The 26,784-nt window shown below is 42.4% G+C and overlaps 1 protein-coding gene across 6 annotated transcripts in view; it reads right to left on the bottom strand.

Annotated features, from left to right (window-relative positions):
* The window catches only part of Atxn7 (ataxin 7), a 162,550-nt gene that overhangs the window by 87,078 nt on the left and 48,688 nt on the right, over window positions 1-26,784 (bottom strand). For 3 of the 6 annotated variants that reach the window (XM_028894490.2, XM_037208672.1, XM_037208671.1), the window contains exons 1-3: window positions 13,886-13,971; window positions 13,275-13,568; window positions 12,973-13,041 (exon numbers count right to left, since the gene is read on the bottom strand). In XM_028894490.2, the coding sequence (XP_028750323.1) occupies window positions 12,973-13,041; window positions 13,275-13,557 (352 nt within the window). In that variant the 5' untranslated portion in view covers window positions 13,558-13,568; window positions 13,886-13,971. Of the gene's footprint in view, window positions 1-12,972; window positions 13,042-13,274; window positions 13,569-13,885; window positions 13,972-14,357; window positions 14,493-26,784 lie in introns of those variants that run through there. The other 3 variants (XM_028894492.2, XM_028894489.2, XM_037208670.1) reach the window with 3 other exon arrangements.

Genomic DNA, 26,784 nt, shown 5'->3' with positions numbered 1-26,784 from the left:
GAGAAAGAATCTTCATCAGTTGTAAATCTGACAGGGAACATCTAGAATATATAATAAACTCAAAAACCAAGAGTGAAAAACAAAAGACCCAATCAAAAATGGGCCCGAATAGAGAGTTCTCAAAAGAAAAAGGAAAAAAAAATGGCTAAGAGCCATCTCAAACTGTTCATCATTCCTAACAATTAGGGAAATGTAAATCGATACAACTTTGAGATTTCATCTTATACAAGTCTGAATGGCCACAAACAACAGAACAGCCAACAAGTGGTAGAGGGCGCAGGGAAAAGGGGACCCTCACTGACTGTTCGCATGGTTTCTAACTGTTGCAGAGCAAGGAAATCTCACATTTGAGAATTCTCAGAAAGCTAAAACTCAATATGCCCTATACCCAGCCACACCACTCACTTGGCACATGCACAAAGGACTCCACATCCTACTCCAGACACTTGCTCAGCTATGTTCACTGCTGCTCTATCCACAATAGCCAGGAAACGGAAACAACCCAATGTCCGACAAGCAACAATTAGAGAATGAAATGTGATCTGTATGTACTGTGGAATACTACTCAGCTCTAAAGATAACGACATCATGAACTTATGAAGGTAAATGTATGGGACTAGAAAAGATGATATTGAGTAGGGTCGCCCAGGCCCAGGAAGAGAAATGCTGCATGTTATCTCTCATTAGAGGCAACTAGCTCCCACCTTTCAGATGTGAATACCCAGCCTGGAGTAACTGCAGAAACCAGGAAAGTAAAACAGAACCATTGCCCCAGAGGACTTCTGGGGAGCAATAAAGAGGGGAATACCAAGACACAAGTAATCTGATCATGGATATGGGCAAGAGGCTGTTCTTCAGGGAGGGAGAAGGAGGTAATGCCCAAGGAGTTGGAGAGAGCAGAGAGGAATAGCAGGATACAAGTGATCTGACAGGAGACACAGAAAGAGGGGCTCTTCAGGGAGGAGAGAGGAGGATACAGAAGAGATGAATAACAACGAGGGGTGTCTGAAAACCTGAAAGTAATAATACCAGTAACTATTTACCTAAAAATGTGTAACATGTAACTCTGTATGTTTTCATGAACTTTACTCATCTCAGTAACAATTGTCCCTTCAAGAACCAAAGACCATCTAACAAAAACCTCACTACCAGACATGAGAAATCCTCTTTGGTAGTGTTGGCCAGGGCTGTCCAAGAGACTCCTAAATCATAGAGCCTATTGCTATTGCCCCTGTTCCTCCAAAAGTGGAAGTTCAGTCTCTTTGCTGAAGAAACCATGCACTTCTGAAACAGGACCGGGGACCATGAGCCAGAACTGACCTGAAAGCCTCCCTGAGGACTAGTTGTCATGGTACCTAGATGCACCATCCAAGTTTCCAAAGGAGAGAGGCAACTAACAATCCTACCCTTTAGTGGGTAGCCATTTCAACCTTGATCTGGAAGTTCCAACCCCCGTTGAGGCTTCAGTAACTATCACGCCTACAAGGCGGGGCCAAGAGAGGACCCTGAAGACCCGAGATCCGGATGCAGGGGCTCTCTTGGTTCCTGGACCCTGGACGCTGGAGGTAGACCGAGCAGAGTTCTCCAGAGAACACCGCCGGATTGCAACACACATTTCCCAAACCCTGTAACCTATCCCTTCACTTGTAACTTACCCCACTAAATAAACCTCCCTTTTAACTACATGGAGTGGCCTTAATAATTTCACCAATACTACCCAGTTATGATGTCTATCATCTATGAACCACAACAACAACCAGCATGACACAACAGTGTTAAGGGTGAAGTAGTGTCACACGTGCTGCGGCTGTAACCAACGACCTGTTCAACAAGAGGGAAACCATGACTAGTACTAGAAACCTAACTAACTACTCAGTGCTAGTGAAGCCATGAATACTGGAGAATCTGCAACCACTACTAAATCAATATACTCTCCAACAACAATCTAAAGACGGGTCTTCATACCCTAAGATAAAGGTAGTTTTCATCCTTCAGCAAGGAAATGTCTCTTTGCAACAGACTACTATAAGAAAACCACAATCAAAATGCAGAGTTGTGGAGCCCAGTCCCAATAAATACACCTACAAAACACTCCTGCATCTAAGGCTCAGAGATGGCAGAGTTGGGGAAGGTTTTAAGAACCAGAAGAGCAAGGAGTTTACTGTGGGCTTGTGCCTCCTAATAATGTCAGAAGCCAAGGCCATAAAGTCTCACCAGCATGACTGCCTAGGCATGAGCGGATCAAAGATGATAACAATGGATATGCCAAAAGAGATGAAAAACTTAGGAGGCCTCAACCTTACAAAGAACTACAGGCAACTGAGGAATGCTGGAAGAAATATCTTCCCCAGGGAAGAGCACACCAATTGGTTATCCAATATCAAATCGTTAGCCCTGAAAACATACATACAATTAATATTATATGGGCTGAGCAGGCTATATTTAGGAATATATATGTACATACATATATGCACGCCTAACAAATTAATGAAAAAAGAGGCCATAAATTTAAAAGAGAGAAAAGAGAAATATAAGGGAGGATTTGGAGGGAAGAAAGGGAGGGAAGAAATGTTCTAATTAAGACAGACCTGAGCCAGGTGGTGGTGGTACACACCTTTAATCCCAGCACTCCAAGAGGCTGAGGTAGGTGGATCTCTATGAGCTCCGGGCCAGCCTGGTCTACAGAGTTCTGGATAACCAGCCCCTACACAAAGAACAGACCTCTGCAATGACCATGTGTTACTTTATATAATTATAGTGATATTTTTATTCATTATGATAAGACTCTTTATATAGTTCTAAAAAGAATAGGGTAACTTAAATGGAGAACTACTAGAAATAAAATGGAAATTTCCAAGAATTGAGAAGGTAATTTTCTAATTTCCCTCATTAGGCAGAAAACCCCAGATTATCTCTCCGTATATAAAATCACATAAATAGCGTTCTCATTTCTCTCTCTGACCATTTTCCAATGCAGTGTGGATGACTTATTTTGTTGCCTATAGTTAATCTTTTTCTGCCCATAAAATGGGGTTTGGATAGCATTCCAGGAAGAAGTCTAAATGTGTACAAACTAACGGCTCCCCCCAAAAGAGTATGTGCAAATCTGTACAAACAGAAAAAAATAAACACTCATACTGGGTTTCCCTCTGCAGTCAGAGTGAAAAGAGACTGCTACAGGTGGGAGAAACCTCACCTCCCACTTTTTCTTTCCTATCATGCAAGGAAGCATGAAACTTAGGCTCACTTGCTGCACTCTGGCCAGTAACCTAAGACTGCTGGTTCCCTCACAATGCTTACATCTTGTCTGTGAAAACTGGCATTTCACTTTCTGTTGCTCCTTGATAGCACCTCAGGACACTTAACTGAAGGCAGTGTTTTCCTTACTAACAACTTGCACAGTGTCACTTAGTGCTCCCAACTAGCAGGTATAATCGTATCTATTTACATGTAGTCAACCGAGACTAGGTAATGCAATGTAACTTTCTTCAAATCATTCCCCTGCTAGAGCTAAGATCTGAACGTAGATTTAACTCTGGAATGGAAGTTCCCAATACTACCTCTTTAAAGCTAATTTTTGTAAATATGCCATATGGTGTGTCTTTCATCTATAGTATGTAATAATTGCACACACTCCCTGAATACATTTTGAAGACAAGGATTCAGCACCGTGGTTCTCAAACATTACAGATTCTGATCTCTGGGAAGTCCATGTGGAAATGAACTAAATTAAGACAAGACAGTTATGAGTGTTTCCTAAAGCTAAGCATTTCCCAAATTATAGGGCTATCCTTTAGCCCAAAGTGATGTTGTTCATCTCATGATGGTGATACATATATGATGGTGATGCCTATACATGAATGATGTTAACTATGCCGGGGGTTCTCCACACATCTCTGAAACATCCTTGTTTAAAATATAAAGCCCAAGAGTCATAAGTTTTTCTACTCAAGTACAAACAAAACAAAGCAAGACAAAAACCTCCAGTTTTCACTAGAGCCCAGGATTACAGAAAATAACCAATAAAGCCTAGATCAGAAATGGTTGCTGACTTGGTTTTATTCTACCTGGTAATGATTGTTAGTATCTCCTTACCATACACAAGAGAAAAAGCATTCCATGCTTCCAAAGTCTTTATTACAAAGAGGAGTGAGAATGTTGAACCTAGTTACACATTATTAGTGCCTAAATCATTCTTTTCTTTCCTTTGCTCATTTATAATAATACTCGCTCCACAAGATGACTAAAAATGTAACCTTCTGCCTTTCTCTCAAAAGTAGAGTAACTCCAACTGTTAAGTCTACTAACAGCTTCTTTTTTTCCTTAGAACTTCAATCAAAATATACTTTAATAATCACAGGGGCACATTTATTAAAACTACTGCCATAAAGTTTGAATATCAATGTGATTAAAAGCAATCTTGCACTGAGCGGCTGTTAAAGAGTGAAATTTCACTTCTCCAAAATCCTTTAAAAGAAAGGATTTTTTTTTAATGGTACAAATCCCAGATGATTATATTTACTATCTGCTACAACCTTAGCCTTCATTTAATCTCTCTTAAAAGCCGATCATTTCTAAAGCACACAGTTCACACACCTCAGCTCATGGAGGAAATGGCTCTGGCGGCCCAGAAAGACTTGTGTGGCTCTATTTTGTTTTGGGTTTTGTTTGTTCATTTGGCTTTTTAGTAAGGTTCCTATTTCTCAACCACATTAGGAAAACAAAGTTACAGTGACCTGCTCATGCTCCTGATAAGCAAGTGCACATGTGAAATGGTCTCAGCACAGCAGGGTGGCTAAGCATACAGGCTAGGGGACAGGCATACCCAGGTTTCAAGGCTACATGCTTTGAGATTTTCGTGAATTACTTCATAGTTCTGAAACTCTTCTCGTCTGTAAAATGGGAGACAATGGTGGTGGATGGCACATTAACTGTGATGACTATACCATTGAACATATTCACAGCCGGGCGGGGGTGGCACACGCCTTTAATCCCAGCACTCGGAGGCAGAGCCAGGCAGATCTCTGTGAGTTCAAGGCTAGCCTGGTCTACAGAGTGAGATCCAGGACAGGCACCAAAACTACACAGAGAAACTCTGTCTCGAACAAACAAAACAAAACAATTCACTAAACTTGACCTGTTCTCATGTACATGGGAACATTGTGAGATGCGCAGGAAGGCGATTCTTATGAAAAAGAAATGTTGGGGGTGGGGGGGCGAATATGAACAAAGTACAATGGTGTGTATGTATGAAAACGTCATGAGGTCCATTATTTACTATGCTAACTTTAAAAAAAAACATATTGGAAAGAGCAAAGAAAATAGTGACTGTAGAAAAGCAAAAATAAGATCCTACATCATATGTACGTCATATGCTACAATGATTTGTACATCCTTATTCTTTCTTCTTGAGATAGTTCACAAGAACCTGTGAAAACTGGAGTGCAGCTCTCAGCAGGTAGCTATCCATGGTTTCCATGAACCAAGTCACCGAAGCTTGGGAATTCAGCAAAACTCTGGTTTCTTTAAATCAACTAAAGGACAGAAGAGACTCTAAATAGTTGAAGTGAAAAAGTTTCACAAAACCTCTCGCCTCCTTTCCTGAATATTTACAGGCTATCATAGCAACTTAACAGAATCCAAGCACCAGTGTCACAGCCACCATTCCTGGAAACCAGAATAATAAAGTTCTGCTGCTCTCCATGTGAACTGATCTAGGAAAGTATCTCAGAAAGCAACAATCAATGGCAAAAGTAGACAAGAGTCCGGGCTGGGCGAGAGTTCAGATGGCTTCCTTAAATCACTTGTGTGGTTATTTTTATTAGTGAGCTAATCAGAATAAAGTGATTTGAAAAAATAAATAAATAATTTTCAAGTAGACCAGATATGGCTGGGTGTGGTGGCACACACCTTTAATCCCAGCGCTTGGGAAGCAATGGCAGGATTCTTTGAGTTCAAGGACATTCTGATTTATATCCTGCTGGGCCAGTCAAGGATATGGAGAGACTCTGCCTAAAAATATTTTTTTCTAATTAAAAAACTAGATAAGACAAGGAACCTTCTAAAGCACAGCCTTTTTCCTCTCAATATATTTCCTTCTAATTCAGGCTCCTCCAACAGTAAATAAGCTTTTGGTTCAGGAACATGGCTTCTCTTCCTCAACACAGAATGTCTAAGGAATATGTCAACCATGCTCAGTGGAAGTGGTTCCTTTTCATCAACCACGGAACTTACAAGGTCAGTCATCTCCTATGGTGACCAGACAGTAAAGAGCTGAGATGGTAAGTTGTGTGGCCTTGACTGCTTCCCTCTTAACACTGTATGGAGAAAGCAGCCACAGAATGTAAGTAAATGAGTGCCTGTGGCCATGTCCCAACACAATTTTCCCTAAGGACATTGATACACAAATTTCATGTCATTGTTACATATCATGATGCCATCTTTGAGTTTTTTTTTTCCGTTTGGCAACATAAAAAGCCACGGGTAGTCTCTGACCTCAGACTGTAGTTTGTTAGAATATCTATCGTGCTTAGAGGCAGGAAGGAAGCCTGCAGAAGGAGTGCCTGTCTGGATCTCTTGAGGGTCCTTCTCCCATGGCGGAGGGTGCAGTCTACAGCTGCAGGGCGCACGTGGATGCTGCCCATCCTGAAGGTAGCTGCTCTCACTAATCCTGCAGCACTGGAGCTCGACTGCAGGCAGAGCCTGACTCTACAGACACTCCACAGCAGACAGCCAAGCATTCCTCCACAGAACATCTGCACATAACAAGCCTCCAGATGTTCAAAGGCAAAGAATGCAGACTTAATGATACCTTAAGAGACTTGGTTTAAATCCCCACTTCACATGCTAATAGACTGTAAGGACTGTCACCAGCAGGGACCCGCAACTGGGGGGGGGGGGATGCCTCAAAACAAAAGCATAATGTACAGAACAGCTCCATCTATAGAATATAAGGTGAAGCCTAAGCAATAAGACAAAAACACGAAATGATCACTATGATGACTAGTGAGTGATACGCTTCAAAATAATTCACTGTGGGGCAGAGATGAAGCAAAACTGGGCCATGACTCATTAGCCACTGAAGTGCTGTGATGGTTACAAGAAAGCTCACTAAAATAATTTCTGTTTTTCTATGTTTCAAATCACACATAAGAAAAGCTTGGTCGTGGAGACCAGATATGAGAATCATTAAAGAAAAATAAGAAGTATTTCAGGAAAAGGATTTTATGGCTATAATGTAGTACCTTTAAGAGTACTACAAATAAACACCTATCCATTTTCAATTAACTAATCACAAACCATTTTTCCCTACTAGAAAAGGAAAAGGGTGTGTGATGGACAGTTTTTGTCAACTTGACATGAGCTAAAGTCATCTGGGAGGTGGGAACCTCAATTAAAGAAATGCCTCCTTAGGACCAGGCTGTAGGCAAGCCCATAGAACATTTTCTTAATTAGTGATCCATGGGGGAGGGTCCAGCCCATTGTGAATAGTGACATCCTTGGGCTGGCGGTACTAAGTTCTATAATGAGGCAGAGTAGCCCTGGTATTGGCTCATGTCTTTAATCCCAGCAATTGGAAAGCAGAGGCAGGAGGATCTCTGAGTTCCAGGCCAGTCTGGTGTACAGAGTTCCAGGACAGCCAGGGCCATACAGAGAAACCCTGTCTTAAAAAAACCAAAACCAAAACCAACCAACAACAAAAAAACCCCAAAACAAAACAAAACAAAACAACCCAAAAAATAAACCAAACAAAAAACAGTTGAGCAAGCCATGAGGAACAAGCAGGGCCTCTGTATCAGCCCTGCCTCCAGGTTCCTGTCCTGCTTGAGTTCCTGTCCTGACTTCCTTTGATGAATTGTGATGTGGAAGTGTAAGCCAAATAATCCCTTTCCTCCTCAAGTTGCTTTGGTCATGGTGTTCGACCATAGCAATAGTAACCCTAGCTAGGACAGGGTGGTACTGCTGAGTTATCATGTCTGTGATGAGACTATCTGTTGGGGAATATTACTATTTTAAGGTGCATTACTTTTGCTTATGTTGCATTTAACTCTGTGAAGCTGTGTTACTGTGCCCGTCTAAAACACCTGATAGTCTAATAAAGAGCTGAACGGCCAATAGCAAGGCAGGAGAAAGAATAGTCAGGGCTGGCAGGTAGAGAATAATTAGGATAGGAGCTTTAAGAACAAGAAAGAAGGGAGAAATCAAGGAGCTAAAGGAGGAGGACTCCAGTGGTCAGGCACCCAGCTACACAGGAAGCCACGGAGTAAGAGTAAGATTTACAGAAGTAAAAGAATGGGGAAGCCCAGAGACAAAAGGGTAGACAGTGATAATTCAAAGTTTAAGAAAAGCTGGCTAGAAACTAAGCCAAGCTAAGGCAAGGCATTCATAAGTAAGAATAAGCTTTTGGGAGCTGGGTGGCAGGCCCCTCGAAAGGAGCCAAAATACCCCCAACAATCGCTATCCACCTCACTAGCTTCAAAACACAACACATCTAACTGCCCAGAGTACCTGCTGACCTCTTTCCATTCTGCTCAACAGCATCCCTATTACAAGTGAGGATATCATTCTGGATTGCTAGAATCTCCCATGCCTAAATATCACAACTAAGAAGTAGCATATGACTTTACCCTTTCTGGAAACTGTAAGTGGGCACTAAATTCAGGGAAAAGGAACACCAAGCACTGAAAACCTCTGGTCTCCCCTGGAGCCAAATCACAGTGTCCTACACATACCCCCACTCCCATGCCTGAATATGGAATATAGGTATCTTCTCTTTATAGAGTTGCAATACAATGGAAAGTCAGTCATCTGAACCAGTTACTCTATAGAGAGGTTCAGTCCAATCTTCCTACTTGTTCCATATATTTAACTTTTTAGCAAATGTTTACTGAACCCAACAGTGCCACGAAGCCTTCATCTGCTCCCAGGAATGCACACAATAAAGAAGAGCCATCACATAATACGTATTTTCAAAGAGTGACAGAGAACAAGAAAAAAAAAAAAAAAAAAAAAAAAAAAAAAGCTCAGAGTGGCTTGGTATCATACAAATGGACTTCAGTGAAGCTGCAGATGACTTCCCAAAGCAAAGAAAATGTCCCAGCATCATTGTGGACTCCCACCATGACATAATCTATTTGTGAAAGTCTGCTATGAAATTCAAGTATTTAACATTTTTATCCTTTAAATTTCCCTATTGGTGTAGGCATTAATATCAAATTCCTAGTCAGTTATTCACATTTTAATGCCACCTAAAGTTTTGTTAAGTTTTATAAATGAAAAATTAGTGAAAATTTTAAAGTAGAATTTCAATTTAAGCCTTTCGGTGATGGAGCACACCTTTAATCCCAGCACTAAGGTGGCAGAGGCAGGAGGATCTCCATGAGTTAAAGGCCAGCCTGGTCCACAGAGTGAGTTCTAGGACAGCCAGGGCTACACAGAGAAACCTATCTCATAAAACTAAAACAGAAACAAAAACAAACAAAAAAGAATTTCAATTTAAAACTTTAAGGGAAAAAGGTAATATATCTTTCGAGTTCAGTCATTTAAACCTTAGCTCACCAAAACCCACTGTGCCATCAACTAATATTGTAACTTATAGAAAGAATGAGCCACAGGTTGATCTCTGAAAGGTAACTAGAGGAACTAACACATCATCCTAACATTCGCCAACTGTGCTACAAGGAAGACAGAACATGACATATTAGTCAAAGCAGAAATAATGCTATTTCCAACTAACTTCTTCGTTCCAAGCTTCCTCCACAGCATCAGTCTTTGGGCAGTTACACCAAGCACAAACTGAATAAAGCAAGTTACAAAGGAAAAGAGAAAAAACACAAAAGCATCTAACTTTACAGTTCTGAACTTTGGCACTGAGAATCCAGGAACCGTAGGAACACACATTATTTTGTATACACTTTCGTGAGAACTTTGATCCTTGGAAGCCCATTCAAGGGTCCTAAGATAAAAAGATGCCCTAGATAAAGGACAAATTGCAGAGTCAGTTCTAACATCAGGAGTTGAAAGGATCAAAAGAAGTCACTGTGCAACAAGTGATTTTATGCTACCTAATTTATTTTCACCCTCTACAATAACCTTGGGAAATAGGCATTATCTCTTTCCCAAATACAAAAAGTTATTTTCGGAGATGAAACAACTCTTTTCATACCCTATGTTTGCTATTTGCCAACTATCTGGCTCATAATCACAAACTAAAGAATTAAGGAATCAGGTATAGATCCTAAAGATCTTCCATAATAGAGAGATTCTCACTGTTAAGTGTTTCATTAATACGGTCAATTTATCTACATATTTCTCCTCAATTTAACTTCATTGATAAAAGGAATTTATATAGATTTAATTCCACAACATCATTTACTGGTAGGAGACAATCTTAAGACAATGGTAAAAGTCCTGACATTATCAAGAGAAGATACAGGTCTAGTCCATGTTTTGTTTTATTTTTTCTTGTTTTGAAGGGTTGTGTTGGGTGTGTTTGGATACATATATGTATGTGAGGGAAAAGTTAACTTCAGATGTCAGTCCTCTGGAGTCATCCACCTTGGTTTTTCATTTGTTTGTTTTTGGTTTTTCAAGACAGGGTTTCTCTGGGTAGCCCTGGCTGTCTTAGAACTCACTCTGTAGACCAGGCCAGCCTCGAACTCAAGAGATCCACCTGCCTCTGCCTCCCAAGTGCTGGGATTAAAGGCCTGTGCCACTACCATCTAGCTCACCTTGTCTTTTTGAAACATGCTTTCTCACTAACCTGGAGCGCACCAAGTGGACCAGACTGGCTGGACAGGAAGCCCCAGGGATCCACCTCTCCCCTCCCCCATCCAGCAGTAGGATTAAAAGCATGCACCAACAGGCTAGCTTTTGGTGGGGAGTGGTGGGTAATGCAAATTCCAGGAATCAAACTCAGGTCCTCTCAGCCTTCCACAGTGAGCACTTTACCAACATAACTATTTCCCTGGCCTTTTTTTAAAAGTCAAGGGAGCCTCAATCTTTCATCGTTTGGACTTTTCAATCACAAATGAAGAACTGCCAGAATTAAAATTTCAGTCTTTACGCAAAATATGCAAGCTTAAGTTCCAGCCAACCTGACAGCTGAAGCATCTTTCAAATTGAGAGAGCAGCTTTTAAAAGGTGTTAAACTGAGTACATACCTTTAATCCCAACACTCTGGAACCCTGGAGGCAGAGGCTGGGAGATATAAGTTTCAGGCCAGCTGATGATCTACATAGTGTTACAGAACAGTCAAGAGTTTCACAGGGGGACTCTGCCAAAAAACAAACAACAAAAACCACCCAAACCAACCTCTAAAAAACCGATAATACAACCAGGTTCCTGACCCTCTTTGGCCTTCTATAGGTAGACATGAGATCTTAGAGCTTTAGGACTGTATTTCCATTACAAGATGTGAAACGGAACAAAAGTGGGCTCAGCCACTCAATTCTGTTGCGTCTCAGAGATCAAGGCAGTCAGGGAAAGCATCCGTCATGTTCAAGGGAATCACCTACAATCGGCATCCTATGTTAGAGACTTAGAAGGCATTTAAGGGAAATACATCCACACCATGAATGAAAAGCAGAGCAAGAGTGACAGGTCCTTAGAGTTCTACTCTACCGCTTCCTACAAGGGTTGCCACCTAGTGATTTTAATTTTTCAAGCCCAGGCACACTGCCAAGTCGACACTAGAACCGGACTAACAACTGACTTTCCTATTGCAACATCACCAACTCGTCCTGTGCTTTCCCTCTCCCCCACCTCAAACAGCAGTCCTCGCTGAAAATCAGCCACTTTGTTCTACCATCCCTTCCACCTGGTAGCACCAGTGCTACTCTTCTTGGCAATACCGACAGACCATGTGGCCAGCTGAAAAAGCCAAACCAGGGAAAAGGAAGAAAAGATAAGAGCTAAAACCTGCAGCAACTGTGAGCCAGTTCTGCATTTAGAAATCCAACTGCCAAAGTTCTACTTCTTGGGCCCTGAACAAAAACTCTGCCAAAATAAACGGCTACAGGTGAGAAATCAAATTGCACGGGTATATGTAAACTCAGTACTCTATATCCCAAACTTGACTCAAGGCCATGACCTTTCTCACCACCCAGTGCCCAGGTAAGCATTAGGATTCATAGAAAAAGGGTACTCTCAAGGTCGGATTTAATCCAGCTACCTAACCTGACTTTCACTGGCAGCATACCTTTACCCACCTAAAGCAGCCTTCTACCAAACAGCTTAAGATAGTAGAAAATTCCAGATTTCTGTCCCCTCACCTAGCAGGGCCAGTAATCACACAATTCCTACCGAGTGCACTCTTAGTTGTGATGATCTTTTGGCAGCATCCTAAACTTTCGCTTTAAATCCCACACAAACAAGAAAACAGGGAGATAAAATACTTTTATTTTTCAAGTTCAAATGCCCAGGTGTGGTGGCCCATGCCTTTAGTTCCAGCACCTGGGAGGCAGAGGCAGGCAGATCTCTGAGTTCGAGGCCAACCTGGTCTAAAAAGCACATTCCAGGATAGCCAAGGCCACAGAGAAACCCTCTCTCAAAAAAAACCAAAATAAAATAATAATAATGTTCAAAATTCCTCTTTGCCTTAAGAAACCCAGGGCTGGTCAGGTTTTCTTCTCAAATATGTGTGGAACTACTTTTCAAGACTGAGAACTCTTTCCTCCCAGGTTGTTTTCCGTAACAAGGTCTGAACTGAAGGGATCTAGGTTAAACTCCTTGCAGGTTCCCTATGTTCACCACTTTGAACTGCAGTTCTGGCTGCACCCAGGTTTCCGGAGAGGATCCAGTTCGCTCCCCGTTACAGAGAGCCCCTAGAAACCAGACTTTCCCAAATGCTGTCCACCCCCTTCTCTCCTCTTCAGCAGCATCCTCAATGTGGCAAACAGGAAAGGTGGGCTGAAGCAACAAGAAAAGTTCCCCAGGGTTGGGTACAAACTCCACCAGGGGGACTGGACTCACCTTCCCGACAGAGCCCCATGACTTCGCGGTTTTTCCCAAACTCCTTGAAACTTTCATCCAATTCGGGCCCTAGGAGATATACACACACAGGAGGAGGGGAGAGGCAGGTCAGTGGCCAGGAGTGTGACGCACGCTCACGCACGCACAGGGTAGGTGTGGGCACCTCAGCGTTCCACACCCAGCGAAAGATAGCATCTCTGACCCCCGAGGGGGCGGGTCACAGGACACGGCGCGGGGGAGGGGAGCAGGGCCAGAGAGGGGGAGGCGGGGGGCGTGGGGAACGGGGAGGCGTGGACACTCACCATCCTTCCCAGGAAGTTTGGAAGCTTCCACCCACAGATTCCACGACTGTCCCAGCATCGCTTCGGGACTGGGCAGGGGCCTGCGCTCCCCCACCGTCGCCATGGCGGCGGCCGAGGTGCTGGCGGCCCCGGAGCCGCCGTCCTCCGGCCGTGGGCGCCGCGGCGGCGGGTGCAGCCGCTGGGGCTGCAGAGGCTGTGGCTGCTGCTGCTGCCGGGCGGCCGCTGCTCCGCCCGCCGCGCGGCGCGGCTCCCCCCTGACGTCATCCGCGGCCCGCTCCGACATTCTTTCCGCTCCTACAATGTAACAAAAAGGGGGAAAAGAGTGGCGCGGGGGCCGCTTTTAAGGAGGCGCCGCAGAGTTCCGGCGGCGTGCGCGGCCCGCAGGCCGGTGCTGCTGACAGCCCCCGGGCCCCCGCCGCCGCCCCCGCCCGGGCGCAAAGTCCGCGGCGCAGCTGGCTTTCGCTTTCGCCTCCAGCGGCCCTCGTCGGGCGCCGGCTGCGGCCGCCACTGCGGCGCTGGCTGCCCGGCCCTGCCCGCCTCGGGAGGCCGGCGCCCCGACCCACCCTGCCACAGCCTCAGGCCCGCCCGCGCCCCGGCCCGCGTTTGCCCACCCTGCGGCCGCTCGCATCCCGGCCCGGCCGGCAACCCCGCTCCTTCCTTCCGTCCGCGCGTCCGTCCGAGCGGCGGCGCCCGGCCGGCTCCCTTAAGCGGAGGCGCCTCCTGTCGCCTCCTCCCCCTCGCCGGTCCCTCCCTCTCTGCTCGCTCTGGCGAAGTTTGCACGTCAAGCCCCCGGAGTGGAGCCAGGGCGAAGTCGGAAACGCAGCCACCTATGGAAGAGCCGGCCGATCAGCCCCGGCGCAGCGACTAATGCGTCGCCGAGGCCCTCCCTCCGGAGCCTCGGGCACCGGCACTTCGCTCTGAGCTCGCAGGCAGCTGCACAGTAGCTGGAGCATGATTGAGAAGCCGCCACTGTGCGGACGCCCAGCAACTAAGGAGCCACCGGCAGGTGTGAAAATGCCACCCAGGTGTCAGCCCAGGTGTCTGCCTCAAGCCCCTACTGCAAGGGAAGCAGCCCACGTGTACCTCAGTGCCCACAACTGAAGGTCACACTGTGTGTCCTGGGAACTTAAATTTCTTCTCCAGCAAGAAGGGGCCCACGAAATCGGTGTATCACTTTAACTTGAGTTGTTAGTCTCTTACTATTTATGGTTGTATTTCCTAGGATGAGATGAGAACCCATGGCTTAGGGAATATACAAAAGACAACTAACTGTGTTTGGTCAGATTTTAATCACCAAGTTAGGCACTAGCACATAAATTTAACACCCTCCCCTCAATATGCACATACACAACTTTTGCATAAGTGATGGGCTGAAGATCATTAAACAACTAAAGCATTCTTAGCAGTGGGCCACAAGGAGCCTATAGTAAATGTTGCTATTATTGCTGTGATCATCATGTTTCACGTCTCAGTAAAGGAGCACTCTTCTAACCTGTTCAAAGCCTCTTGCTTACAGATGTTTTCAAAGACTAGGTGAGGAGAAGGTGAGCTTTCCTGTATTTGCTGTTACTACTACTTGTTTTTCTTTAGTCGCAAATATCTAGTAAGAGAGGTGTCCAACTTCTCTGTTGAAGAAGTGTCTAACTTACAAAAACCTTTAAAATGTTTAAACGAGAGCAAAAGAGAGTACAGGACAGGCATGGTGGCACACGCCTTTAATCCCAGTCCTCAGGAGGCAAAGGCTGGGGATCTCTGAGTTTGAGACCAGCCTGGTCTACAGAGTGAGTTCCAGGAGAGCCAGGACTACACAGGGATACCCGTCTTGGAAAAACAAAACAAACAAAAAACAATAAAAAAAGGGAGTACAGAAATGTTTTCACAATACATTAAAATCAAGACTCAGTGAAAAGGTTTTGATTCAGATGCAAATTGGAAAGCTTGAAGTGTGTGTTGTGGTATGTGCCCAGAGTCCCCAGTTTCTTGGGAGGCAGAGTAACTGCAGCATAGTAGTAGTTCCAGACAAGACTGAGAAACACAGTAAGAACTTGTCTTAAGTAAATAAAGCATAAACCCAATTTCTGGTTAGACACGTTTGGAAATTAATATGTAGTACTTTTTACCTGGATTGCACACACATAAATCCCAAAAGGAATCTGATGAGTGCTCATCAAAGACAGTTGCTCCTTGAACCCTCAGGCTCTACACCTACAGACTCAACTAGCTGCAGGTTGAAAATACAGTTTTGATAGTTTTTAAATTGTATCCATACTGAACACATACAGTTTTTTAAAAACTTCCCTAAATACAATGTTACAACTGCTTACATAGAATCTACAATTTAGTGAGTAATCCAGAGATGATCTGATCTATATGGAAGGATGTGTGTTGTTTACGTGCCTTTTTATAGAAGGGACTTGAGCGCTTGTCAATTTGGGTATCTGTGGTGATCCTGGAACCTAATGCCAAGGCATAGTTGTAACCAAAACTGATTGAGATGACTGGAAGATTTTTAAATTAAAAAAAAATTATGAGTTTTAACCTCCTATATAAAAGTATGCACGAGTGAAGGACAAGGTTAAAAATACATGTTATGTTACTAATTCAACATAGCTTGTGTGTCTCCAGTGCAGATGCTCAAAGTTTTCATTAATCACTGAAACATTTGCATGATTATTTCCCAAGATACAATACCTACAATTTATTTATTACCTTTAATTTTGTAATTCCACATTTAAGATAAATTAAAATGTGAATTCCTTGGAACTGCTCACATAAAGCAAAGCTTAGGAGCACAATTATTTAAATACCAAGACCATAGCTGTGCTATACTAAGAAAAAAAACCTCTCAGGTACCACAAGGAGCTGACATCTTGAGTACAAATGCTCTGATTGCTGAAAGTACAGGGTGAGAATGAAGATAAAAGGAAGAATGGCGACAATGCTTGATGCTTCTGCTTTCACAATGGTAACTCCCAACCAATGAGGATCAATATGGCAATTTACAGGACTTCAGCTTCTCATTTCTGCTTGATAATTCTTTTGTTTTCAAAGTTAACATATACAAAAGCAGAACAGAACTTAAAATTGTAAGTACTAAATTTCAGCATCATGCTAGTTATTAAGAAGCGTTATAATAGCTTTGAACACCTACAAGGTACAAGGGATATGCCATGGGTTCTCTAGTGCATTCACAGTTGTATAAGGTCAAAGTTGTGTTATCTATAACTGAGAAAGAGGCTAAGTGTGGTGGCACACACCTTTGACCCTAGCACCGGAGAGACAGAGGCAAGTGGATCTCTGTGAGCTCAAGGCCAGTCTGATCTACACAGTGAGTTCCAGAACAGCTAGAGCTACATAATAGAGATAACTTCTCAAAAAATGAATAAACGAAACAAAACAAAAAACCCAAACTAACAAGAGAAGAGAGGCGGGATTCCAAAGCTAGTCTTCTTAGTGCTGGATTGGTATTAGCTCTTCTACTCACAAATATGTAACCTTGAGCAAGTTACCTAGTTTCCCAGGATGTCAGCTTTCTAGTCTGTAAAATGGAGATAAAGCCAGGCTTCTGAGGACTACAGGAAAAGATCCTTTGAAAGCACTTGGTATCAAGCTTAAATGCTGTAAGTGACTTGCATCAGACTGAGCAATTCAGTTGACTCCTTATCAAATGACATTTCCTACCAAATGAAAGAGGATGGAGAGACATGCAGTTCCTGGCATTTCTACCCATCAAAAGCCCCAATATTTTCTAGAAAGAGTCAGGTGTTCTCCACAGCTGTTTTAGGTCTCCTAATTACTAGTTTGAAGGAGTCACCAATGAAAGCAAATAGAAAGTTCAGAGAGTAAGAAAGTGTGCCTGCTATTCAGATATTGGCAAGGTTTTTAAAGTAGTCCTTATACAAAGAACACTGTTTGTGAACAACAATACAATAGAAATCCAGATACTTACTTTTTCCTGTCAGGAAAGAAACGATGAACTTGTTTCTAAATATTGCACCCTCCATACCCACTCCCAAACTATAAAGAAAATGACCCATACAACTCATACACATTTAATGTATTGTTACGATATGCTAGTGTGTTTTATACAAAATCAGTACTTCAAGTACTTTAGTACCTATCTATACCTTAAATGATACATATTTTAATAAGGTTTGAATAAGGAGGTTGCAATTCTCCAAGCAGTTCCTGAGTGCTTACTACCTGTTAGGCACTCTACTAGGCATCAGGGTAAAACAAACAAACAAAAAGTAATGTCATAGAATACAGGAAAAAATAAAAAATTAAGCATTTATTAAAATGCCTATATTAAAAGCTGCCCATACCAATCAGAACGAATGCAGCTTAGAAAATGACTGAACAAGGGGCTCAGCAGTGAAAGCACTGACTCTTGCAGAGGACCTGGGTTCAATTCCCAGCACCCACATGGAAGCTCAAGGTCAGGTGTGCATATTGGAGAAATTATTTTGGCCACTCCACGTAGTTAAAAGGATATTTATTTAATGGCGAAACTCACAAATTAAGTAATGGGTAGGTCGCAGGGTCTGGGGAAGGTGTAATGCAGTCCAACGGTGTTCTCCGGAGCTCTACACAGTCAATCTGCACTGGTCAGCGTCCCGGCACGAGAGAGCGCCCAGAGCGAGCGCTGGCCCATCCAGCTCTCGGGTCCCCAGGCGCCTCCCCTCGCCCCGCCTCGTAGGCGTGACAGTTGCCAGAGTCTCAATGGGGGTTGGAACTTCCAGAACCAAGTTGGAATGGCTACCCACTACATCTCCCCCTTTTTGTCTAAATAAGAAGGTTCTAAACTAATACAAGACTATATACAAAGGAATAGTTATCAAATATTGTCCAGAAATAATGAGAGATAATGACCTAGATAAGATGTAACTACAACCAATGCAAACAATATCAAGCAAGAAACACATACTAAAATCCAGAGAAGTATAGAGCATAGGTAAACAGCATATTATAAAGATCATTCAAAGGTGTCCTATCCTAAAGAACCTGAACCTAATACTTAATAAGTTCTATCTAAGATATTATATATACTAAGTTGTAACTATAACTGCTAGTCTTCAATCCCATCAAAGACCTGAGAAGGAATATAACGGTACCTGAGAAATGGAAGACGGATGCAAGCAACTTTCGGGAATCTTGCAAGAGTAGACCAAGACAGCTGGCAGCCTGGACAGTCACCTAATGTTTCTCAGCATTGTTGGTGCATTCAAATTGGCTACAGGCCTAGAGTATCTGACAGACCATTTTCAGAAGCAGGATTTCTGAAAGACCATCTTACCCTGTCTTGGCAGAGTACAGTGGTCGCTTTCCTTGTGTCCCGCTTGTCCAGAAAGGAGAGCATTGCATTTGTACTGTCAGCCATCAAGGCAAGGGCAGTTCTTTGCCCAGTAGGCCATTTTGTGCCAAAAAGACAAACTTCCAAATGGAAATGTCTTAGAAGCCCAACATTCTCTCGGGATCAATTGGTGCAGCCAGGAGCAGTTGTGTCTCACGTCAACAGAATTCTAAGTTATTTAAATGCCATGTTCTCTAGGTCTATGAAGTGTTTGAAGATTACCTGCCCATCTAACCTATGTATCTGTAAATCTGGATAACCTAACTAACGTAACTATAGAGATGACATAGGCGACTATAAATCTATAAATCTTATCTATCAAAATAACCTAAGGACTAAGGCTTCACGTAAATAAGGTAAACAGTCTATAAGCAAATGTATGGTGAAGAACGATGACTTCAAAATTGTGACAATACACAAGATATTTATAACAGAGGTAGGAATATATAGTGCGATATGCAATATGACAATAATATTAAATATATATCAATATACCGAATATCCTAAACAGAAGTAGAACATATATAAAGTATGACAGATATAAATTTACATTTGTATCAATATAAAAATGTTTCAAATAAGAGTAGAAATATATGTACATTATAACAAATATAGTTTTGTATTTGTATCAATATACAAATTATCTTAAACAGGAGTATAAAAATAGTCTACATTTGTATCAACATATAAGATTCTAGGGTTCGTGCCCCACGTTGGGCGCCAGATATTGGAGAAATTATTTTGGCCACTCCACGTAGTTAAAAGGATATTTATTTAATGGCGAAACTCACAAATTAAGTAATGGGTAGGTCGCAGGGTCTGGGGAAGGTGTAATGCAGTCCAACGGTGTTCTCCGGAGCTCTACACAGTCAATCTGCACTGGTCAGCGTCCCGGCACGAGAGAGCGCCCAGAGCGAGCGCTGGCCCATCCAGCTCTCGGGTCCCCAGGCGCCTCCCCTCGCCCCGCCTCGTAGGCGTGACAGTTGCCAGAGTCTCAATGGGGGTTGGAACTTCCAGAACCAAGTTGGAATGGCTACCCACTACATGTGCATATGCCCTCTTCTGGCTTCTGTGGGCACCAGGGTCAAATATGTATATATGTAAAAAATATATCTTATTTTTTCTTTAAGAAAAAAAAAGAAATACCCAATTCTTACCATTTCATCTCTTCAAAGATGCATGAAGAACAAAAAGTCAGGCTCTTCACTATCCAAACAAGGGGCATCCCTGGAGGTGCTGGGCTAATGAGGTCTCTTTACCAGAAGATTCTTTTCCCAGTATATTTACCCAGGACATGATTCATTAAAGGTGTCACAATGAACAATAAAACAGAAGCAGAAGTTCATCTGCCTACCTTTTATATTAGTATATTGTAAAAAAGAGTCTGAGACTGCCAGAACATCCTAAAACTGTTAAATGTGTAGCTCTGATTGGTTAAGAAAACTCCAGCTACAAATGGCGCCCAATGGGTTGGCAAGAGTTTCCACCTAAAACCTGAGAAAGAAGATTCCAAAACGGAGCTAAAAACAGCTTCCTTGTTGTCTCTCTCAAGTTAGTGGCAGCCTGTGGGTTTGAGCTACTCTATGGAGGGTTCATGGAATGCGAGCTTGACTGGCAGTATGGTGGGAATGAGGCGTCTACAAGTGGCACATTGCGCTGTGTGGTGAATTTAGTCTTTGCTAGTACAAAAACAAAAAGAGGTTTCTGGGCTACACACTGCTTTGATAGAAGCATAGACCCACTGTTTCTAAGAGTTGATGGCTCCCAGAACTGGCGGTAAACCACCACCATGTTGGGAAGCTGAGGTGGGTGGAGCCATTAGCCAAAGCTGCTATTTTAGCCCTAGTAATGCTAGATTCACAATAAGACAGATTCAGATGGAACAAGACTTTAAATGCTTTACAATGTGTGTAAAAATGTATGTAGGCTTGGAAGAGAGAGGAAAAAGGAATATATACAGTTATATAAAGAAATAGTTTTTAAAAATAAAGTCTTTAAACAGACAGTAAAGGTGGTATAAAAAATAAGCCACATAAAGATGGATATTACACAGAGAATCTGGATTGTGTTGTCTTTGGGATTTTTAACTGCAGGAAAACATTTGATAGTAAAAGCTGTTGAGTTATACCAATATGTATAATTTAAAGGTAACTTGACTTCAAAATTTGGATCTAAGGATATGTTGCTTTGGAAAGGAGGCTCTGCTTTTGTTTCCACAGAAAGCCAGAGACTATAGATTTGTTGCAGATTAAGATACATCAGGTTTGACCAGCCAAGACCCCCTGAAAGGTCTCCAATGTCACCATGGCCCAGATGATCCAACATACAGAATGGTTTCAAGGCAACTGGCTCAGACAATACACCCTCATGGACTACTCCCTAAAATTTTCTTTGTGTCCCCATAAGATACAGTGCCCCCCTCCAGCAGGAAGTAGTAAGAGAAGCTACGCCCAAATTCCCAAATATACCAAGTTGACTTTGGAGATGGAATTGGCTCACACCTTCTCTAAACCCAAACATATTGCTAAAAAAAAAAAAAAAAAAGGATGAGAGATTCTTTTGTCCCATATCAGAAGAGCCCTCTGGTGTGAGACAGAGAAAAACCAATATTTTTATTTAAATCAGGTTGATCATAAATGTGATCTCTTTCTAAAGAAGAAAAGGGGATATGATGTAAATATGATAGGATGAAAGGATAGATTATTGAATCTACTTTTAAAGAGCAACTTGTTTAAAATGTTTTACATTGCTATGAATTTTAGTCTATTGATACAAGTTTAAACTTAATTTTGCTATACTGTATATATATTTCTATTCTCATTTGAGGTAATATGTTTATGTAACTCATTAAGATTGTAATGGATAACTAAGAAATACAGATTAATAATTAGTCTTATATGATAGTCAAACTAATAGTTTTGTTGTTTTCTAGGTATACATAGCTGTAATTCAATTAGATAGGTAATCTTCAAACACTTCAAAGACCTATAGAATATGGCATTTAAAATGTTTTAAAAATTTACACTTTCTGGACAATGAAACATGTCTGCTCCTGGCAGCACTGATTTACTTCAGAGAAGGAGGATGGGCATCAAAGACACTCCATATGGAGTTTATCTTCACCTTGGCAAAAATAGTCATTTGGGCAAGAAACTGTTCTTGCCTGGACTGCTTGAAAAAATGTATCCACTGGTCATGCACATAGGAAGGTAACCACTGAACTTTGCTTGGCAAAATGGTCCTTCAGGTTCCTGCTTCCCAGAGAAAACTGCCAGACATTCTACAGGACACAGAGAAAAGTGACTGAGAGACTCTAGGCCTGTGGGCTCAAGACAGATGCCCCAACATTACAAAGGAACTCTGGATAACTGTCCAGGCTGCCAGCTGTCTCTGTCTACTCTTGCAAGACTCCCGAAAGTTGCTTACATCTGTCTCCCACTTCTCAGGTAATATTTTATCCTTCTGAGGTCTTTGATGTTGCTGAAGACTAGATAGTTATAATTTTCCTTAGTTTTGATAAAAGATAAGTTAGATATGAAACCTTAGACTCACAAATATAGGATAGATAGGATATCTTCTTTAATTCTGCCAAATACAAACAGACTAGATATTATAAATAGACTAGATATTGTAACTGTAACTCTTGCTTGATAATTGTTTTGCTATATGTAATGTAATTTTACTATGTGAAAGTTAAAAACCTTCCTTTTTGGAAAAAAAGAAAGAAAAGGGGAAGTGCTGTGGATATCGCTCTGTATAAATAAAATGCTGATTGGCCAGAAGTATAGACGGGACAAGCAGAGAAGAGAATTCTGGGAATAGGAAGGCTGAGGCAGAGAGACGCTGCCAGCCGCTATGATGAGAAGCAACATGTTAAGGTACCGATAAACCATGAGCTACATGGCTACTTACAGATGAATAGAAATGGGTTAATTTAAGATATAAGAACAGTTAGCAAGAAGCCTGCCACAGCCATGCAGTTTGTAAGCAATATCTGTGTTTACTTGGTTGGGTCTGAGCGGCTACAGGACTGGCAGGTGAGAGAGATTTGTCCTGACCGTGGGCCAGGCAGGAAAACTCTAGCTACATAAAACCCAAGAGCCTACACAAGCATTTTTATTTTGGGGAAAACCACTAGTCCCAATACAATGTTTTAATAAACGTGGAAACTAGTAAGTTAAGTATATTTATGTGTGTGAATTACAGGGTTGGTAACAGAGATTCTCTTTACCAACTTCAAAGGATTCAAGTTATTTGAGGAACAAGCAAATCAGATTTGCTGAATTAGGAATGTGTTGACTTTTTTTTAAATTCCACTAAAATTTGCAGGGCCTTTTCTTGTTCCTCTAGCAAGACTCTCTCCCTTCTGTCTTCACCTAAGTGTCTGGGCTCTGCTCTCTCTGAGGGTCTCAGGCCTTTCCTTCACTGTGGTCTCTCTATTATGAGTGCATGAGTATCTAGGAGAGGAAAAATGGTGAGTAAACTGAACTCACAGCTGAGTAGCCGGAACTGCTGAAAATCAAGTAGAAACTTAGAAATAGTAAGGAAAATTACAACAGTAGAGACCTAAAGATGATTATCTTTTTGAAGACTTAACCTGTATACAAACTCATTCTATGAAATGTATTGCTTACTACTGTTCAAAGCCTTTGCTTACTTTTCTTCTTTTTCTTTCTTTCTTTCTTTTTTTTTTTTTTTTTTTTTTTTTTTTTTTGGTTTTTCGAGACAGGGTTTCTCTGTGTAGTTTTGGTGCCTGTCCTGGAACTCACTCTGTAGACCAAGCTAACCTTGAACTCAGAAATCTACCTACCTCTGCCTCCTGAGTGCTAGGATTAAAGGTGTGTGCCACCACTGCCCGGCTGACCTTGTATTTTTAGGTGGTTTTGCTGAAGTGCTTTACTTAACATCAGTCCTTGCTCTTGCACTCTGAGCGGCTCCCCCCAGACTACAGAAATAAATAAACACTTCTATCACTCATGGATCTCTCCAGACTGCCCTGCTTCAACTCTGCCACTTCTGTATATTCAGTTCCTTCCCACAAGAATTCTAGATCCCACGCCAAGATTATACCTCAAGAGCTTCTCGTGTGTTCCAGCTTTCTGATCCTGTCTCTGTTCATACAGGTCACCCTATCTAAAATATCCACACCCCCACACCCTAGCTAAAACTCTACCAGCCAATCAAGTGTATCCTGAAGTTTCATTTCTTGAAGAAAATCTGCCCTGATCTTCCCACTACACACGTGGGAAATCATCCCTACCATTAAATCAGAAAACTTCATAGCCAGGGTCAACGGTACATGCTCTGAATTCACAGGAGCAATGAGATCAATACTTCAGTGTTCCAGGGATGGAAAGTGTGTCTCTGAATAAGGCCGGCACTTGAACCTGTAACTTCCTTCCTCAAACTCAAATATGTAAACTGGTCCCCACGTCAGTCGGAGCTGAACTCTTAAATGGTCCAGGTGTGTTAGTACAAGATGGACAGGATAGCACAAACGTTCCTTCCCTCTTTCCTCGACAAAGCTCAGGTATTCAGCCTGCAGAGAGCAAGGCACTCTGCCTTTCCATTTTTCCTTTGCACCTTGATCCAGCAACTTCTCTGGGTTTGTATTGCTTCTGAAGAAACAAATTGTTAAACAACACTTGCATTCCCTTTTCTCCCTCACAGTAGTCAGTCTTTCCTTAAGCAGAAATAAAGGGACTGCAGATGAGCAGTTTTAGGTTATTTTTCAGTAGTGTGTGTTTGAAGACCTGTGCATGACTGTGGGTCCCTGGTTTTCCCTTCTGGTAAGTGTGCACACTCTTAAGTACACCACACACACACACACACACACACACAAATTCTCATATAAAAAGTGAGGCTGGAGTAAAAAAGGGGGAACTGGGGACTCATCATTCCTCTCCACATTCTATTCTTTCCCTTGTTTTATATATTTTAAATTTTTTATCGGTGGTTTCTGCTGGAGTATCCACTGCAGATAAGCACTGGAGGGGTCCTGTTGCAAATCACCCTCTGGAGCGATGGAAGGATCTTTCTACTAGCACTTGGAGGAGACCCGATCTGGTGTTGGTGTGGGCCCAGGGTTCTGTTTATGTCTTCCCTCAGGACAATGAGGTTCCTCTTTGGATTCCTGAGTGCTTTTGTACCCCGTGGCTGCTGCTGAAACCCAACATGGCAGAAACCTATTGGGCCTTTGTGAAAAACTCTCCACTTACGATGCCAATGGGGATTGAGAGCCCAATATGGCCAGCTTTGGCAAGCATTAACGTAAGCTTAGGAACTGTAGCCATGCTTTTGGATTCTCTAGAAGGTAATGTATGGTAACTGCTTTTTCAAGTATGTTTGAGAAAGTGTCACCCATACACCTTGGAGATTAAGGATAACCCTGAAGGTCACTGACCTCCATTTGTTAACAGTAGCATGCCAGCTAAGCCTTTTCATTTTCACAATCCTCTTCAAGCTGGTGTAGTACCTACTTTTCAGGAGTGGTTCTGTGCAACATTTATTGGCCTCCTGAAATTCATTTAGCCCCACTTTGAAGATACCTTAAAATTTATGAGCCTGAATGTAGCCATTATAAGAACATTAGTTATGCTCCTTCTGAGCTGCCTATTTTTTCTTTATGGTTCTAAGTTGTTCTTTTGCAGAGCTGCCAGCCTAAGTCATGCTGGGATCAAGAAAAATGGGCCTTGGCAGTTCGTGTTCATGGAGTTGTATCCATGCCAGTGGATGTCCACATGCTCCAGAAGAGAATTTGACATTGCTGCTGCCGTTGTTGCTGTTACAGCAGTGGCGGCCACCACTGCTACTGTTTCTGGGATTACCATTTCATAATTGCTTACTACAGCTAGCACAGTGGAGACCCTGGCAGCAAAAGTAGCTACCACAGTTAGTTAATCTTTCATTCTATTTGGCATGATAAATTTAATTCAGTAGTTATATACATTTCAATTGGCTTTGAAAATTATAAATTGATAAACTCAAGTTCCATTTGCTTTTGGTATACCATCTTACAAGGACTCCAGTTTGCAGTAAGGCTCGTTAAGGAAGGGAATGGCTCAGTTGCCTTTAGCCTACTGACTATGGGTGGGATAGGACCTCTGTTGGTCTTTTCTGTGTCGAACACACAGATTTCAAGCCCAGTGCCACCTTGAGATCTTTGGCAGCAATTAACTCTGCAGCTCATACACGATTGAGCCTGTATGATAATGAGTATTCAGAGATGGGTAATGCCTGGGGGGGTGCTCACCAACCTAAGACAGAGCACCTGTGTGGCCTGGGCAGGTGTCCCCATGACGGGTAAGGTGACCTGCTGATGTCCCACGGAATCTAAGTCAGAAGCTCATTTTTTAGTAAAAGGGGGACCTATAGGTCCCTGGACCCCGTTTTGAGTAACTGTTGCCTTGCTTGCAGACCTTGACCTTGATATCCTTCCTATGCTAATTTCCTGCCGGGTTCCACCCTCCTGAATGCTTAAGGGAAGTTCCTTGTCTGTGTATCCTGCATCATGGGCATTAACAGCTTAGATGCAAGATTGTAAAACATCGGTAGCGAATTTCTGCCCTCTGGGGTTCTCCCATTTAAAAAAAAAAAAGAAAGAAAGAAAGAAATGGTCTTACACTTGATCACCTAGCTAGTACCAGTTTGGAAAAAAAAAAAAAAAAAGACAGAAATTTAATGCCTATGCTTCCTTTAAAAAAAAAAAAAAAAAAAAAAAAAAAAAAAAGTGAGGCCATAGGCCATAGGCCAGATATGGTAGTGCACGCCTTTAATCCCAGCACTCAGAAGGCACAGGCAGGTGGATTCCTGTGAATTCCAAGACAACCAGGGCTACATAATGAGACCCTGGAGAGGGAAGAGAAAGAGAAGGGTTTTGGGGGAAAGAGGAGGGGAGGGATGGGAGGAGAGGAAGAAAATAAATCATATGAGAGTACCAATAATCCAAATGCTTTTCCAGAGGAACTACTCGTCCCTAACCTTCCATGCCAGAAATACAGAATCTTTGCACTCCTAAGGAAGGCCATTCAATTGTAAGTGTTATCATCAACAGCTGAGAGCAAAGACTGATGAAAAAGAACCTGGAGACTGACTCTTTGAATGCCCACCCCTGCACACCCTAACCACTACATGAAGGATTTTACGAGCAGAAAGGGG

The sequence above is a fragment of the Peromyscus leucopus genome, chromosome 9, assembly GCF_004664715.2.
Source record: "Peromyscus leucopus breed LL Stock chromosome 9, UCI_PerLeu_2.1, whole genome shotgun sequence".
Classification (NCBI taxonomy): Eukaryota; Metazoa; Chordata; class Mammalia; order Rodentia; family Cricetidae; genus Peromyscus; species Peromyscus leucopus.
The sequence above is the reverse complement of the archived record's forward strand: the minus strand, read 5'-3'. Positions and strand labels throughout refer to the sequence as shown.